Genomic DNA, 18,008 nt, shown 5'->3' on the forward strand with positions numbered 1-18,008 from the left:
ATATCACCTCGTACCCCCCGCCCCCTCACAAAACTCCCCCCCAAACCCCACTCCCCCCGTACCCTTTCTGGTCCCTGTACAACACGTCACCCGCACCTCTGCATGAGCGGCCTGCTATCCGCGGCCCTGTCATACATGTATGTCAGAGGCATCATGTAATGTCCTCCCCACTGGCCCCGCCCCGGCCCGCCCCCTCGCCCCTCCCCCAGTCTCGGCCGCTATGGCGGATCCAGGGAATGGCTCTTCTCCGCGCTCCGGATCCTCGCCCTTCCTGGGGATGCAGCTGGCCTCGCCGCCCACCTTCAGGTAACGATGCCTCCCACCCTGACCCCCCCCCAGCCTCACCTGCCCCTGAGGGGGCTGCTGCTGACAGCATCCCCATCCGCGGCTCTGGGTACCAGCGCCGTCGGCTGCCTCCCGCCCCTCGCGGTGCAGCCTGCTGCCAGCGCGGGGCACTGAGGACATGCCGAGCACGCAGCCCCCACAGCCCTCCACACAGCCCCGGACCTCCGTGCGTGTATCAGTACAGTCTCGGTGCCCCTAATAAACAGTCACCGGCCCTTTAAGGGATGTCTGAATTACATTAAGTACTGAAGGAGTCCCCTCCAATGGTGCTGCTCCGTGTGCGCACCTGTTATCCTTCTGACAGCTCCCAATTAATGCCCTCTGAAGAGCCCGCCTGGCTTCCAGTCAATAATGCCCTCGCTTCGTCACTGATACAATCTGCGCACACGCTGTATGATTCCTGTCGTTAATGCCCTCTGCGTTCACACCTGTTATCCTTTCTGGCATTAATGCTTTTTGTGCTCCCACCTGTTATCTTTCCTCTTATTGAGGCCCTCCATCCTTTCTTTCCCAGCAGCACCCTCTGCCTTTAGACACAGTATCCGGTGATTAACGGCCCCTGCAAGCACACCCATTAGTCTTCCTGTCAGTTATGACTTGTGTCCGGTCATTAATGCCCCCTCGTGTGCACACCCTTTCCTTCCTTTCATAGTCACGTCTTCTGTGTGTGATCCTTCTTGACATTAAGGCCCTCTGGGGGCGCACATGTTATTCTTCCTGTCAATAATGCCCGCTCTGTGCACGCTCGTTATGCTTCCTGTCATGAATGCAATGTTTACACACCCATAACCCTTCCTATTCTTAGTACCTCCTTTGTGCACAATCGATGTCCTTCCTGTTATTAGAGCCCTATATGTGCACAATCGATGTCCTCCCTGTTATTATTGCCCTGCGTGCGCACAATTGATATCCTTTCTGTCATTAATGCCCTCGTGTGCACGGTCGTTATCCTTTCTATCACGTATGCCCTCATTGTGCATGATCACATACCCTTCCTGTCATTAATGCCCGCTCTCTGCACGCTGGTTATCATTCCTGTTGTTAATGCCCTCAGTGTGCATGATCACATGCCCTTCCTGTCATTAATGCCCGCTCTCTGCCCGCTGGTTATCATTCCTGTTGTTAATGCCCTCAGTGTGCATGATCACATGCCCTTCCTGTCATTAATGCCCGCTCTCTGCCCGCTGGTTATCATTCCTGTTGTTAATGCCCTCAGTGTGCATGATCACATACCCTTCGTCATTAATGCCCGCTGGTTATCCGTAATGTTAGTAATGCTTTCAGTGTGCATGATCACATACCCTTCCTGTCATTAATGCCCGCTGGTTATCCGTACTGATATTAATGCCCTCAGTGTGCATGATCACATACCCTTCCTGTCATTAATGCCCGCTGGTTATCCGTCCTGATATTAATGCCCTCTGGGTGCACATTTCCTCTTCCTGTCTCAGTCATATGCTCTGCGGGCGCATACATCCTTCCGGTCATGAATGCCCTGAGTGCACACTTTCCTCTTCTTGTCATGAATACTCTCTAAGCACCGCCCCCCCCCCCCCCCCCCCCCCCACACTATGGTTGCCCCGGCGCAGCCTGGGGACCCTCGGGGCCCTCTAGAGTGCTAGAGCCGCGCGCTGCCCACGCTGCCCAGTGTGTGCTCTCGCCCTCTGCCAGGGTGGTCCATCCTTCCGCTGAAGCCTCTGCATGCTTTTAGGGTGAGACCTCGGTCCTCGAGGAGCTGGGGGCGCTGCCGGGGACGCCTCACTGAACGGAGGCCTGACCATGAATGAGAGCTCTGGTCCTCTGGTGCGCGGAAGCTGTGCAGGGGTGGCCTACTCTGAGCATGGAGCTCTCTGTCGCTAAAGCGGTCTATGGCGCTGTCCCTGTCAGCCCTTGATGTGTCCGGAGCTGTCCACGTCGGTTCGCGTTCTGTATGGAGCTGTCTATACCAGGCCTTGTTTTGTATGGAGCTGTCCACGTCCGCTCTTGTTCTAAATGGAGCTGTTGAGGTCAGGTCCAGAGACGCTTGAAGGGAAGGGCAGAGTGGGCTCTGGCCCAGGGCCCCAGCCGTTCAGGGGCCCCTGACAGAGCCAACCCTGCTCTGCAGACTCTTGCCCTGATGACTTTAAATAGTTTTTGAACAGATTGTTGTAAATAGCGTGTTTCTATCATTCTTTTGAATGTGTGAATGTCTATCACAGACATTTTGCAGACAAAATGTGTTTGTTTCATGCAACATCCATATATCTATAGTTTTTTAGATCAATACAGGACCTCACTAATGAGAAATGGGAGGTTGTGACAGAGTATTTGCAGTTATATTAATTAGTGAGCTGCTGCTGATGTGTTACAATTCTAAAAATACACTTTACTATCCCTGAATATCAGATGCGCACATACATTGAGAATTGGAACAAAGAGGGCATGAAAGAGCTGAAACTGCTTCATAACAACAAAGCTGTTTCAAACAGGGGCCACCAAAATACATTTGGCCCAGGGCCCCAGAATTTTTAAAACGTCCCTGGTAAATGTAAATGTCGTATACTTGTAAAGCGCACAGCTGCCCCAGCAACGGGGCGTCCCGGCGCTGTATAACGCTGTGGAACCCTTCCTGGCTCTCCCTGTGAGATGGTCAGGTCATGTTCTATATGCAGCGGTCCGAGACGGCTTCTGTCGTGTATGGAGCTGTCCATGTAGGCCTTGTTCTAAATGGAGCTGTGCATGCCAGGTCTAGGAGGAGCTGACCATCTCATGGTTTGTTGTTCATGGAGCTGTCCATGTAGGCCTTGTTGTGTGTGGAGCTGTCTGTGTCATGACTTCTTCTATACAGAGCTGTACATGTCTGGTCTTTTTCGACATGGAGCTGTACCAGTTCACTTGTGTATGGAGCTGTACACTCTAGGTCCTGTTGTATTTGCAGCTGTCCATGTCAGGTGTTATTGTGGATGGAGCTGTGTATGTCATGTCTTCTTTTATACAGAGCTGTCTATAAATCACTCTGAGCATGGGTACAGGGAGTGTAAACAACTCTGAGCATGGGCACAGGGAGTGTAAACAACTCTGAGCATGGGCACAGGGAGAGTAAACAACTCTGAGCATGGGCACATGGAGTGCAAACAACTCTGAGCATGGGCACTGGGAGTGTAAATCACTCTGAGCATGGGCACAGGGAGTGTAAACAACTCTGAGCATGGGCACAGGGAGTGTAAACAACTCTGAGCATAGGCACTGGAAGTGTAAATCACTATGAGCATGGGCACAGGGAGTGTAAACAACTCTGAGCATGGGCACAGGGAGTGTAAACAACTCTGAGCATGGGCACAGGGAGTGTAAACAACTCTGATCTTCGGCACAGGGACTGTAAACAGCTCTGAGCATGGGCACAGGGAGTGTAAACAACTCTGAGCATGGGCACTGGGAGTGTAAATAACTCTGAGCATGGGTACAGAGAGAGTAAACAACACTGAGCATGGGCACTGGGAGCGTAAACAACACTGAGCATGGGTACTGGGAGTGTAAATAACTCTGAGCATGGGCACAGGGAGTGTAAATCACTCTGAGCATGGGCACTGGGAGTGTAAATCAATCTGAGCACGGCACAGGGAGTGTAAATCACTCTGAGCATGGGCACAGGGAGTGTAAACAACTCTGAGCATGGGCACAGGGAGTGTAAACAACTCTGAGCATGGGCACAGGGAGTGTAAACAACTCTGAGCATGGGCACAGGGAGTGTAAACAACACTGAGCATGGGCACTGGGAGTGTAAATCACTCTGAGCATGGGCACAGGGAGTGTAAATCAATCTGAGCACGGCACAGGGAGTGTAAATCACTCTAAGCATGGGCACAGGGAGTGTAAACAACTCTGTGGATGGGCACTGGGAGTGTAAATCACTCTGAGCATGGGCACAGGGAGTGTAAACAACTCTGTGCATGGGCACTGGGTGTGTAAATCACTCTGAGCATGGGCACAGGGAGTGTAAACAACTCTGTGCATGGGCACTGGGAGTGTAAATCACTCTGAGCATGGGCACAGGGAGTGTAAACAACTCTGATCTTGGGCACAGGGACAGAAAACAGCTCTGAGCATGGGGCACAGGGAGTGTAAACAACTCTGAGCATGGGCACTGGGAGTGTAAATCACTCTGAGCATGGGCACAGGGAGTGTAAATCACTCTGAGCAGCATGCGCACAGGGAGTATAAACAACTCTGAGCATGGGCACAGGGAGCGTAAACAACTCTGAGCATGGGCACAGGAAGTGTACACAACTCTGAGCATGGGCACAGGGAGTGTAAATCACCCTGAGCATGGGCACAGGGAGTGTAAATCACTCTGAGCATGGGCACAGGGAGTGTAAATCAATCTGATCATGGGCACAGGGAGTGTAAATCAATCTGAGCATGGGTACAGGGAGTTTAAATCACTCTGAGCATGGGCACAGGGAGTACAAGTCAATCTAAGCATGGGCACAGGGACTTTGAATCACTCTGAGCATGGGCACAGGGAGTACAAGTCAATCTAAGCATGGGCACAAGGACTTTGAATCACTTTGAGCATGGGCACAGGGAGTGTAAACATCTCTGAGCATGGGCACAGGGAGTGTAAATCACTCTCAGCATGGGCACAGGGATATGTAAATCACTCTGAGCATGGGCACAGGGAGTGTAAATCACTCACAGCATGGGTACTGGGAGTGTAAATCCCTCTGAGCATGGGCAATGGGAGTGTAAATCACTCTGAGCACGGGCACAGGGAGTGTAAATCACTCTGAGCATGGGCACAGGGAGTGTAAACAACTCTGAGCATATGCACAGGGAGTTTAATTCACTCTGAGCTTGGGCACAGGGAGTTTAATTCACTTTGAGCATAGTTACAGGGAGTTTAATTGACTCTGAGCATGGGCACAGGGAGTTTAATTCACTCTAAGCATGGGCACAGGGAGTGTAAATCACTCTGAGCATGGGCACAGGGAGTGTAGATCACTCCGAGCTTGGGCACAAGGAGCGTAAATCACTCTGAGCACGGGCAATGGGGCTGTAAATCACTCTGAGCATGGGCAATGGGAGTGTAAATCACTCTGAGCATGGGCACAGGGAGAGTAAATCACTCTGAGCATGGGCATAGGGAGTGTAAACAACTCTGAGCATGGGCACTGGGAGTGTAAATCACTCTGAGCATGGGCACAGGGAGTGTAAACAACTATGAGCATGGGCACAGGGAGTGTAAACAACTCTGAGAATGCGCACTGGGAGTGAAAATCACTCTGAGCATGGGCACTGGGAGTGTAAATCACCCTGAGCATGGGCACAGGGAGTGTAAACAACCCTGAGCATGGGCACAGAGAGTGTAAACAACCCTAAGCATGGGCACAGAGAGTGTAAACAACTCTGAGCATGGGCACAGGGAGTGTAAACAACTATGAGCATGGGCACTGGGAGTGTAAATCACTCTGAGCATGGGCACAGGGAGTGTAAATCACTCTGAGCATGGGCACAGGGAGTGTAAATCCCCCTGAGCATGGGCACAGGGAGTGTAAATCACTCTGAGCATGGGCACTGGGAGTGTAGATCACTATCAGCATGGGCACAGGGACTGTAAATCACTCTGAGCATGGGCACTGGGAGTGTAAATCACTTTCAGCATGGGCACAGGGAGCGTAAACAACTCTGAGCATGGGCACTGGGAGTGTAAATCTCTCTCAGCATGGGCACTGGGAGTGTAAATCACTCTCGGCATGGGCACAGGCACTGTAAATCACTCTGAGCATGGGTACAAGGAGTTTAAATCACACTGAGCATGGGCACTGGGAGTGTAAATCACTCTCAGCATGGGCACAGGGATTGTAAACAACTGAGCATGGGCACAGGGAGTGTAAATCACTCTGAGCATGGGCACAGGGAGCATAAACAACTCTGAGCATGGGCACAGGGAGTGTAAATCACTGTGAGCATGGGCACTGGGAGTGTAAATCACTCACAGCATGGGCACAGGGAATGTAAATCACTCTGAGCATGGGCACTGGGAGTTTATGTCACTCTGAGCATGGGCACAGGGAGTTTATGTCACTCTGAGCATGGGCACAGGGAATTTAATTGACTCTCAGTACGGGCACAGGGAGTTTAATTACCACTGAGCATGGGCACTGGGAGTGTAAATCACTCTGAGCATGGGCACACGGAGTGTAAACAACTCTGAGCATGGGCACAGGGAGTGTAAACAACTCTGAGCATGGACACAGGGAGTGTAAACAACTCTGAGCATGGGCACTGGGAGTGTAAATCACTCTGAGCATGGGCACAGGGAGTGTAAATCAATCTGAGCATGGGTACAGGGAGTGTAAACAACTCTGATCTTGGGCACAGGGAGTGTAAACAGCACTGAGCATGGGCACAGGGAGAGCAAACAACTCTGAGCATGGGCACAGGGAGTGTAAATCACTCTGAGCATGGGTACAGGGAGTGTAAACAACTCTGATCTTGGGCACAGGGACTGAAAACAGCTCTGAGCATGGGCACAGTGAGTGTAAACAACTCTGAGCAAGGGCACTGGGAGTGTAAATCACTCTGAGCATGGGCACAGGGAGTGTAAATCACCCTGAGCATGGGTACAGGGACTGTACACAGCTCTGAGCATGGGTACAGGGAGTGTAAACAACTCTGATCTTGGGCACAGGGACTGTACACAGCTCTGAGCATGGGCACAGGGAGTGTAAACAACTCTGAGGATGGGCACTGGGAGCTTAAATCACTCTGAGCATGGGCACAGGGAGTGTAAATCACTCTGAGCATGGGCACAGGGAGTGTAAACAACTCTGAGCATGGGCACAGGGAGTGTAAACAACACTGAGCATGAGCACTGGGAGTGTAAATCACTCTGAGCATGGGCACAGGGAGAGTAAATCAATCTGAGCATGAGTACAGGGAGTGTAAACAACTCTGATCTTGGGCACAGGGAGTGTAAACAGCTCTGGGCATGGGCACAGGGAGTGTAAACAACTCTGAGCATGGGCAGAGGGAGTGTAAATCACTCTGAGCATGGGTACAGGGAGTGTAAACAACTCTGATCTTGGGCACAGGGACTGAAAACAGCTCTGAGCATGGGCACAGGGAGTGTAAACAACTCTGAGCATGGGCACTGGGAGTGTAAATCACTCTGAGCATGGGCACAGGGAGTGTAAATCACTCTGAGCATGGGTACAGGGAGTGTAAACAACTCTGATCTTGGGCACAGGGACTGAAAACAGCTATGAGCATGGGCACAGGGAGTGTAAACAACTCTGAGCATGGGCACTGGGAGTGTAAATCACTCTGAGCATGGGCACAGGGAGTGTAAATCACTCTGAGCAGCATGTGTACAGGGAGTATAAACATCTCTGAGCATGGGCACAGGGAGTGTAAACAACTCTGAGCATGGGCACTGGGAGTCCAAATCACTCTGAGCATGGGCACAGGGAGTGAAAATCACCCTGAGCATGGGCACAGGGAGTGTAAACAACTCTGAGCATGGGCACAGGGAGTGTAAACAACTTTGAGCATGGGCACCGGGAGTGTACACAACTCTGAGCAGGGGCACAGGGAGTGTAAATCACTCTGAGCATGGGCACAGGGAGTGTAAATCACCCTGAGCATGGGCACAGGGAGTGTAAATCACTCTGAACATGGGCACTGGGAGTGTAAATCACTCTGAGCTTGGGCACAGGGAGTGTAAATCAATCTGAGCATGGGTACAGGGAGTTTAAATCACTCTCAGTATGGGCACAGGGAGTACAAGTCAATCTGAGGATGGGCACAGGGACTTTGAATCACTCTGAGCATGGGCACAGGGAGTACAAGTCAATCTGAGTATGGGCACAGGGACTTTGAATCACTCTGAGCATTGGCACAGGGAGTGTAAACCTCTCTGAGCATGGGCACAAGGAGTGTAAACATCTCTGAGCATGGGCACAGGGAGTGTAAACATATCTGAGCATGGGCACTTGGAGTGTAAATCACTCTGAGCATGGGAACAGGGAGTGTAAACATCTCTGAGCATGGGCACAGGGAGTGTAAATCACTCTGAGCATGGGCACAGGGAGTGTAAGACAATCTGAGCACGGCAAAGGGATTGTAAATCACTCTGAGCATGGGCACAGGGAGTGTAAGACAATCTGAGCACGACACAGGGAATTGTAAATCACTCTGAGCATGGTCAAAGGGAGATTAAATCACTCTGAGCATGGGCACAGGGAGTGTAAATCACTCTGAGCATAGGCACAGTGAGTGTAAACAACTCTGATATGGGCATAGGGACTGTAAACAACTCTGAGCATGGGCACAGGGAGTGTAAACAACTCTGAGCATGGGCACTGGGAGTGTAAATCACTCTGAGCATGGGCACATGGAGTGTAAATCACCCTGAGCATGGGCACAAGAAGTGTAAACAACTCTGAGCATGGGCACAGGGAGTGTAAACAACTCTGAGCATGGGCACAGGGAGTGTAAACCACTCTGAGCATGGGCACAGGGAGTGTAAATCACTCTGAGTATGGGCACAGGGAGTGTAAATCACCCTGAGCATGGGCACAGGGAGTGTAAATCACTCTGAGCATGGGCACTGGGAGTGTAAATCACTCTGAGCATGGGCACAGGGACTGTAAATCACTCTGAGCATGGCCACTGGGAGTGTAAATCACTCTCAGCATGGGCACAGGGAGCGTACACAACTCTGAGCATGGGCACTGGGAGTGTAAATCACTCTCAGCATGGGCACTGGGAGTGTAAATCACTCTCAGCATGGGTACAGGGACTGTAAATCACTCTGAGCATGGGCACAGGGAGTGTACACATCTCTGAGCATGGGCACAGGGAGTGTAAATCACTCTCAGCATGGGTACAGGGACTGTAATCACTCTGAGCATGGGCACTGGGAGTGTAAATCACTCTCAGCATGGGCACTGGGAGTGTAAATCACTCTCAGCATGGGTACAGGGACTGTAAATCACTCTGAGCATGGGCACTGGGAGTGTAAATCACTTTGAGCATGGGCACAAGGAGTGTAAATCACTCTGAGCATTGGGCACAAGGAGTGTAAATCACTCTGAGCATGAGTACAGAGAGTTTAAATCACTCTGAGCATGGGCACCGGGAGTACAAGTCAATCTGAGCATGGGCACAGGGACTTTGAATCACTCTGAGCATGGGCACAGGGAGTGTACACATCTCTGAGCATGGGCACAGGGAGTGTAAATCACTCTGAGCATGGGCACAGGGAGTGTACACATCTCTGAGCATGGGCACAGGGAGTGTAAATCACTCTCAGCATGGGTACAGGGACTGTAAATCACTCTGAGCATGGGCACTGGGAGTGTAAATCACTTTGAGCATGGGCACAAGGAGTGTAAATCATCCTGAGCATGGGCACAGGGAGTGTAAACAACTCTGGTCATGGGCACATGGAGTGTAAATCACTCTGAACATGGGTACAGGGAGTGTAAGTCAATCTGAGCATGGGCACAGGGAGTGTAAATAACTCTGAGCATGGGCGCAAGGAGTGTAAATCACTCTCAGCATGGGTACAGGGACTGTAAATCACTCTGAGCATGGGCACTGGGAGTGTAAATCACTTTGAGCATGGGCACAAGGAGTGTAAATCATCCTGAGCATGGGCACAGGGAGTGTAAACAACTCTGATCATGGGCACATGGAGTGTAAATCACTCTGAACATGGGTACAGGGAGTGTAAGTCAATCTGAGCATGGGCACAGGGAGTGTAAATAACTATGAGCATGGGCACAGGGAGTGTAAATCACTCTCAGCATGGGTACAGGGACTGTAAATCACTCTGAGCATGGGCACAGGGAGTGTACACATCTCTGAGCATGGGCACAGGGAGTGTAAATCACTCTCAGCATGGGTACAGGGACTGTAATCACTCTGAGCATGGGCACTGGGAGTGTAAATCACTTTGAGCATGGGCACAAGGAGTGTAAATCATCCTGAGCATGGGCACAGGGAGTGTAAACAACTCTGGTCATGGGCACATGGAGTGTAAATCACTCTGAACATGGGTACAGGGAGGGTAAGTCAATCTGAGCATGGGCACAGGGAGTGTAAATAACTCTGAGCATGGGCACAAGGAGTGTAAATCACTCTCAGCATGGGTACAGGGACTGTAAATCACTCTGAGCATGGGCACTGGGAGTGTAAATAACTCTGAGCATGGGCACAAGGAGTGTAAATCACTCTCAGCATGGGTACAGGGACTGTAAATCACTCTGAGCATGGGCACTGGGAGTGTAAATCACTCTGAGCATGGGCACAGGGAGAGTAAATCAATCTGAGCATGAGTACAGGGAGTGTAAACAACTCTGATCTTGGGCACAGGGAGTGTAAACAGCTCTGGGCATGGGCACAGGGAGTGTAAACAACTCTGAGCATGGGCAGAGGGAGTGTAAATCACTCTGAGCATGGGTACAGGGAGTGTAAACAACTCTGAGCATGGGCACTGGGAGTGTAAACAACTCTGAGCATGGGCACTGGGAGTGTAAATCACTCTGAACATGGGCACTGGGAGTGTAAATCACTCTGAGCATGGGTACAGGGAGTGTAAACAACTCTGATCTTGGGCACAGGGACTGAAAACAGCTATGAGCATGGGCACAGGGAGTGTAAACAACTCTGAGCATGGGCACTGGGAGTGTAAATCACTCTGAGCATGGGCACAGGGAGTGTAAATCACTCTGAGCAGCATGTGTACAGGGAGTATAAACATCTCTGAGCATGGGCACAGGGAGTGTAAACAACTCTGAGCATGGGCACTGGGAGTGCAAATCACTCTGAGCATGGGCACAGGGAGTGAAAATCACCCTGAGCATGGGCACAGGGAGTGTAAACAACTCTGAGCATGGGCACAGGGAGTGTAAACAACTTTGAGCATGGGCACCGGGAGTGTACACAACTCTGAGCAGGGGCACAGGGAGTGTAAATCACTCTGAGCATGGGCACAGGGAGTGTAAATCACCCTGAGCATGGGCACAGGGAGTGTAAATCACTCTGAACATGGGCACTGGGAGTGTAAATCACTCTGAGCTTGGGCACAGGGAGTGTAAATCAATCTGATCATGGGCACAGGGAGTGTAAATCAATCTGAGCATGGGTACAGGGAGTTTAAATCACTCTCAGTATGGGCACAGGGAGTACAAGTCAATCTGAGGATGGGCACAGGGACTTTGAATCACTCTGAGCATGGGCACAGGGAGTACAAGTCAATCTGAGTATGGGCACAGGGACTTTGAATCACTCTGAGCATTGGCACAGGGAGTGTAAACCTCTCTGAGCATGGGCACAAGGAGTGTAAACATCTCTGAGCATGGGCACAGGGAGTGTAAACATCTCTGAGCATGGGCACTTGGAGTGTAAATCACTCTGAGCATGGGAACAGGGAGTGTAAACATCCCTGAGCATGGGCACAGGGAGTGTAAATCACTCTGAGCATGGGCACAGGGAGTGTAAGACAATCTGAGCACGGCAAAGGGATTGTAAATCACTCTGAGCATGGGCACAGGGAGTGTAAGACAATCTGAGCACGGCACAGGGAATTGTAAATCACTCTGAGCATGGTCAAAGGGAGATTAAATCACTCTGAGCATGGGCACAGGGAGTGTAAATCACTCTGAGCATAGGCACAGTGAGTGTAAACAACTCTGATATGGGCATAGGGACTGTAAACAACTCTGAGCATGGGCACAGGGAGTGTACACAACTCTGAGCATGGGCACTGGAGTGTAAATCACTCTGAGCATGGGCACATGGAGTGTAAATCACCCTGAGCATGGGCACAAGAAGTGTAAACAACTCTGAGCATGGGCACAGGGAGTGTAAACAACTCTGAGCATGGGCACAGGGAGTGTAAACAACTCTGAGCATGGGCACAGGGAGTGTAAATCACTCTGAGTATGGGCACAGGGAGTGTAAATCACCCTGAGCATGGGCACAGGGAGTGTAAATCACTCTGAGCATGGGCACTGGGAGTGTAAATCACTCTGAGCATGGGCACAGGGACTGTAAATCACTCTCAGCATGGGCACTGGGAGTGTAAATCACTCTCAGCATGGGTACAGGGACTGTAAATCACTCTCAGCATGGGCACTGGGAGTGTAAATCACTTTGAGCATGGGCACAAGGAGTGTAAATCACTCTGAGCATTGGGCACAAGGAGTGTAAATCACTCTGAGCATGAGTACAGAGAGTTTAAATCACTCTGAGCATGGGCACCGGGAGTACAAGTCAATCTGAGCATGGGCACAGGGACTTTGAATCACTCTGAGCATGGGCACAGGGAGTGTACACATCTCTGAGCATGGGCACAGGGAGTGTAAATCACTCTGAGCATGGGCACAGGGAGTGTAAGTCAATCTGAGCATGGGCACAGGGAGTGTAAATAACTCTGAGCATGGGCACAGGGAGTGTAAATCACTCTCAGCATGGGTACAGGGACTGTAAATCACTCTGAGCATGGGCACTGGGAGTGTAAATCACTTTGAGCATGGGCACAAGGAGTATAAATCATCCTGAGCATGGGCACGGGGAGTGTAAACAACTCTGGTCATGGGCACATGGAGTGTAAATCACTCTGAACATGGGTACAGGGGGTGTAAGTCAATCTGAGCATGGGCACAGGGAGTGTAAATAACTCTGAGCATGGGCACAGGGAGTGTAAATCACTCTCAGCATGGGTACAGGGACTGTAAATCACTCTGAGCATGGGCACTGGGAGTGTAAATCACTTTGAGCATGGGCACAAGGAGTGTAAATCATCCTGAGCATGGGCACAGGGAGTGTAAACAACTCTGATCATGGGCACATTGAGTGTAAATCACTCTGAACATGGGTACAGGGAGTGTAAGTCAATCTGAGCATGGGCACAGGGAGTGTAAATAACTCTGAGCATGGGCACAGGGAGTGTAAATCACTCTCAGCATGGGTACAGGGACTGTAAATCACTCTGAGCATGGGCACAGGGAGTGTACACATCTCTGAGCATGGGCACAGGGAGTGTAAATCACTCTCAGCATGGGTACAGGGACTGTAAATCACTCTGAGCATGGGCACTGGGAGTGTAAATCACTTTGAGCATGGGCACAAGGAGTGTAAATCATCCTGAGCATGGGCACAGGGAGTGTAAACAACTCTGGTCATGGGCACATGGAGTGTAAATCACTCTGAACATGGGCACAGGGAGTGTAAGTCAATCTGAGCATGGGCACAGGGAGTGTAAATAACTCTGAGCATGGGCACAAGGAGTGTAAATCACTCTCAGCATGGGTACAGGGACTGTAAATCACTCTGAGCATGGGCACTGGGAGTGTAAATCACTTTGAGCATGGGCACAAGGAGTGTAAATCATCCTGAGCATGGGCACAGGGAGTGTAAACAACTCTGATCATGGGCACATGGAGTGTAAATCACTCTGAACATGGGTACAGGGAGTGTAAGTCAATCTGAGCATGGGCACAGGGAGTGTAAATAACTCTGAGCATGGGCACAAGGAGTGTAAACAACTCTGATCATGGGCACAGGGAGTGTAAATCACCCTGAGCGTGGGCACAGGGAGTGTAAATCACCCTGAGCATGGGCACAGGGAGTGTAAACAACTCTGATCATGGGCACAGAGAGTGTAAATCACTCACAGCATAGGCACAGGGAGTGTAAATCACTCACAGCATGGGCACAGGGAGTGTAAATCACTCTGAGCATGGGGACTTGGAGTGCAAATCACTCTGACCATGGGCACAGGGAGTGTAAATCCCTCTGAGCATGGGCACTGGTAGTTTATGTCACTCTGAGCATGGGGCACAGGGAGTTTAATTGACTCTGAGCATGGGCACAGGGAGATTGTGCGTTATGTGTTACGCACAAAACCAACGGGGATTATTTTAAGCTGGCGCGTCACTTTTTGTCACGCTCTGGTGGGGCAGGAGCCTGCTCCATATTTATGAGGCAGCACTAAGCCACTTTTTGGGGCTAAATCCTGCTTTGTAAATATCGTTGCCTTCATCTCCGTTTTCTGTGTTAAAGGGGCGGGCAATGGGTGTTGCTGTTGGCGTTCCTAGCAACATCCATGGCTTTTGATACTACCCCAGATTTACTAGGAATCGTACACAACAAGGAGAAATGTGTTTGTTTCTCCTTTTTCTGTGTGTGCTGCAGAGGAACAGCCTCTTGTGATTGTTTTTGTGCAGGAAGGTGAGCCACGGTCTGTACCCTTTCCCCTCATTAGGGGCACCCTTGAACAACAACTAAGCACCACTCCTTAGACAGGAAATAGATGACACCTGCTCGATTCCTTCATTATGCAGATAAATATGTATTTCATAATACTGGCCAACACGTGCTTTGGAATATCATATGTACCTTTACTTCAGGACCCTACATCCAGTAATCTTAAACTACAAAAATCAATTTCACTAAAAATGTATAAAAGACAGAAACATAACACTATTCTTGTCCATCCATTCCCCTTAAATTAATCGACTATGAATATAAAAGATTAAATAATCAGTGAGTCATCCATGAGTTCACTGCATCAGTAATCGGTGCCCCTGTGCAAGCAATGCTTCCGGTCACAGAGCAGGCAGGACTGTGGTTCAAGGAGTGATGTAGGGTCCACAGGGCAGAGGTTCTGGGCCATGGCTCAAACATGCCCAGGACACCCTTTACCTGGACCCCAAGGCTGGACGTCCTGAGGGAGGAGTTAGGAGGAGGGAAGTCACGTGATCACTGGTTGGAGAGGGGTGCAGTGCAGCAGTAACAGGAGGAGACAACGCAGTATTCTGTTGATTTCTAACACTTTCCAACACCATAGTAAGATCCACACACAAACTTCTCCTACATTTGGAGTGTGCCGCTCACGGGAGGACTAGGAACAGGGTCCAACTGTCTGCTTGTCAGCAAACAGGCTTTGGCAGAGCCAATAGGTCTTACCTTTTAAAGTTTAGACAATATTTTGGCTTTGCCAGTGCTTGTTGTTGAGAAAAGAAAAAGAGAAAATGATCTACCCAGCGTCATTATGCATATATGCGAGATCAGGAATGTGCACATACATGTAATATATGCTGCCAAGGCATTTTTGTTTTTTACTTTTACTGTTCCAAAATGACAGACAGCCATCTTGGAGTGGTAACTTAAAAAGCAAGCATTTGCAATGCAAGCAGTCTCGCCTTTGGGACCTTATATGTATTTAGCTATGCGGAACATTATCCTGGGTGCTGAAACACCTACTGTTCTTTAACATGTAGGGAAAGTAATCACCAAACTGGGTGACTTGCCAGGTATGGGAACACATGGAGAGAAATATTGCCTTTCAGTGGGAAATAACATAGTCTAAAGCTTTATTTTTAATATAAAATCAGGGCCTTCGGTGGTCATATCACAGAAAATACAAGTTTTAAAAAAAATATTATTGTTTATGGGTGCTCATGGAAGACAATTTCTCTGCACTGGAATCTAGAGAATGCTAAAGTGATTCTGGTATTTTACTGACCTCTTCTGGGCGTTTTCTATCACGAAAGTTAAATAGAGGCAGTTGCCAGAAAAATACAAAAAATAAAATCCCTCAGCAGAAAGCAATTCTGGTACTTTCCTGACCTCTACTGGTCAGCTTCTATCAAGACAGTTAAATAGCGGCAGTTGAACAGAAAAAAAGTTCCTAAGCGGAAGCAGACACGTCCTAGGGCTGATCTCCAGAGCCCACCAAGTACATACACATATAAGTATATACTTAAGTATATACAAGAGGTCTTGAATGCTCGACCTTATAAAGAGTGTGCAAAAGTGCATCATACAAATGTAAAAAAAGTACTGAGGAGACGGGAGAGCTACGGCAAAGGGGCAAAGCTACACACACCACCAAGCAGCAGTTGTGGCAAGGGAGTAACAGAGGAGCTGGGATGCGGGTGGAGAAAAAAACTGAAAAAGCAGAGATTGGTCGGGCTGGATAGGGGAAGCAAAGAATAAACAGAGCAACACAGAGAGTGTGGGCGGGATGTGAGGGGGAGGAACACATGCTGCAAAGAGCAAGAAAATACATGCACTCCTGTAGCGTGCTAAAAAAAAGTAGTTCCTTGATGTCAGCTGTGGAAGAATACTAAATATTCAATCAAAAGGATGGTAAAGAAGCTCTGCTGTAGGGGAGGGAACAACACCAGAGGAAGGAATCGGTAGCAAGCATATGTGATTGACAAGAACGCCAATCAATGCTGTAGCAATTTAAGTATTGATTTTGTACACAATACATCCTCCGAAAGTGAGCAGTTTGAGCTGTGTGTGGTGGGAGGAGAGAAGACAAGCTTCAGTGTCAGGGGAGGAAAAGTGTCAAAAGGAAGGGGATTGTGAGAGGTACCCCAGTGTGAGCAATGATCAGGTATGGCGAACCAGGCGCTATGCGTGAGCACGAGGCTTGTGCAAGAGTTACGCCGGCGTGATTTGCATCATTTTCGCGAATTTGTGTGATAATTGCTTTGCAAAATTCCGGAAATCCCTCTACTTTGTGAAAATACTTGTCATTCACAATAAACAGTTACCGTGAACGGCAGAGCATGTGCGGAGGATGTTCGCAGTGCTTTTATTTAAATGTGTTTGTGCTTCTACAAATGGCACAAGGAGGTTTTTCGCCCTAAAATCTAGAACAAAATGTATTCTTCTGTTCAGGGCCAAGGTGCACGCATGAGGGCTGAGAAGAAAGAAGCTGAAAAGACCAGTGCTGTGAGGTGTATATTCAGAGTTAGAGACGCAGAATGGACTCTGTAAGCAGCAGCTGGCGCGTCAGAGCCACGCGAACTCGGTGTTAGAAAGTTCACATAAAACTACCCAGATGTCCTACATTTTGTAACCCACTGTTCATGTGTAAATACATAAACAAATATATATATCTATACTACTATTATAAAGAGAGAACACAAACCTTTTGGCAAGGTAAACTCGGGAACCACAGCACCAATCCACACACCCAATACATTGTTGTAATCCTCAGATTGTGCAGATGGACATAGGCTATAGAAAATAAAAAAAAACGTACATTTAAAAAAAGTAGTCCCCTGAAAGTAGCGCCGGCCGTGACGCTGACGGCCACGACGTAGCGCTGGCCGCAACGCACGTGATGACGAGGAGGAGCGGCGGTGAAGTGAGGAGCTCGGGGAGGAGCGGCGGCTCAGGTAAGGCTCTGCGACACGGACGGGAAGGAGCCGGTGCGGGAGGTTGGGCCGGAACAACTGCGGTAAGGCTCAGGGTCCGGGACACAGACAATGTCGTGGCGGGCGGTGGCCGGGGCGGGAGTGCACGCAAGCCTCAAATGGCAATCGCAACCCCCTTCTGCCCCAGGCAACGCTGGGGCAGGCTGCTAGTATATATATATATATATATATATATATATATATATATATATATATAAAAATATATTTCTTCCACTGTTTCTGTTCACCTTCGTGATTAGCTCCCAGGAAAAAACGGCACACCAGGTAAGTCCAGCACAAGAAAAAATTTATTGTGCACTTAACATCTAAAGACGAATCGTTTCGGCGTGTAGCCTTTATCAAGTAGCCCCCATTTTGAAATAACATGTATTTGAGTCCTTCACTGTTTCTTTTTTCACAAACATAGAAGAAATACTATAGTATACCACTTATATTCTT

At 49.4% G+C, this 18,008-nt stretch overlaps 1 protein-coding gene across 1 annotated transcript in view; it reads left to right on the forward strand.

The window, feature by feature from the left end:
• The first annotated feature begins 220 nt into the window (after nucleotides 1-220).
• Nucleotides 221-18,008, forward strand: part of MAPK8IP1 (mitogen-activated protein kinase 8 interacting protein 1) — a 396,070-nt gene continuing 378,282 nt past the window's right edge. Inside the window, exon 1 of the mRNA XM_086959641.1 lies at nucleotides 221-306. Within this exon, the coding sequence (XP_086815767.1) occupies nucleotides 221-306 (86 nt within the window). The remainder of the gene's footprint in view (nucleotides 307-18,008) is intronic.

This window comes from Lissotriton vulgaris, chromosome 2_2, assembly GCF_964263255.1.
Source record: "Lissotriton vulgaris chromosome 2_2, aLisVul1.2, whole genome shotgun sequence".
In the NCBI taxonomy this organism is placed as follows: Eukaryota; Metazoa; Chordata; class Amphibia; order Caudata; family Salamandridae; genus Lissotriton; species Lissotriton vulgaris.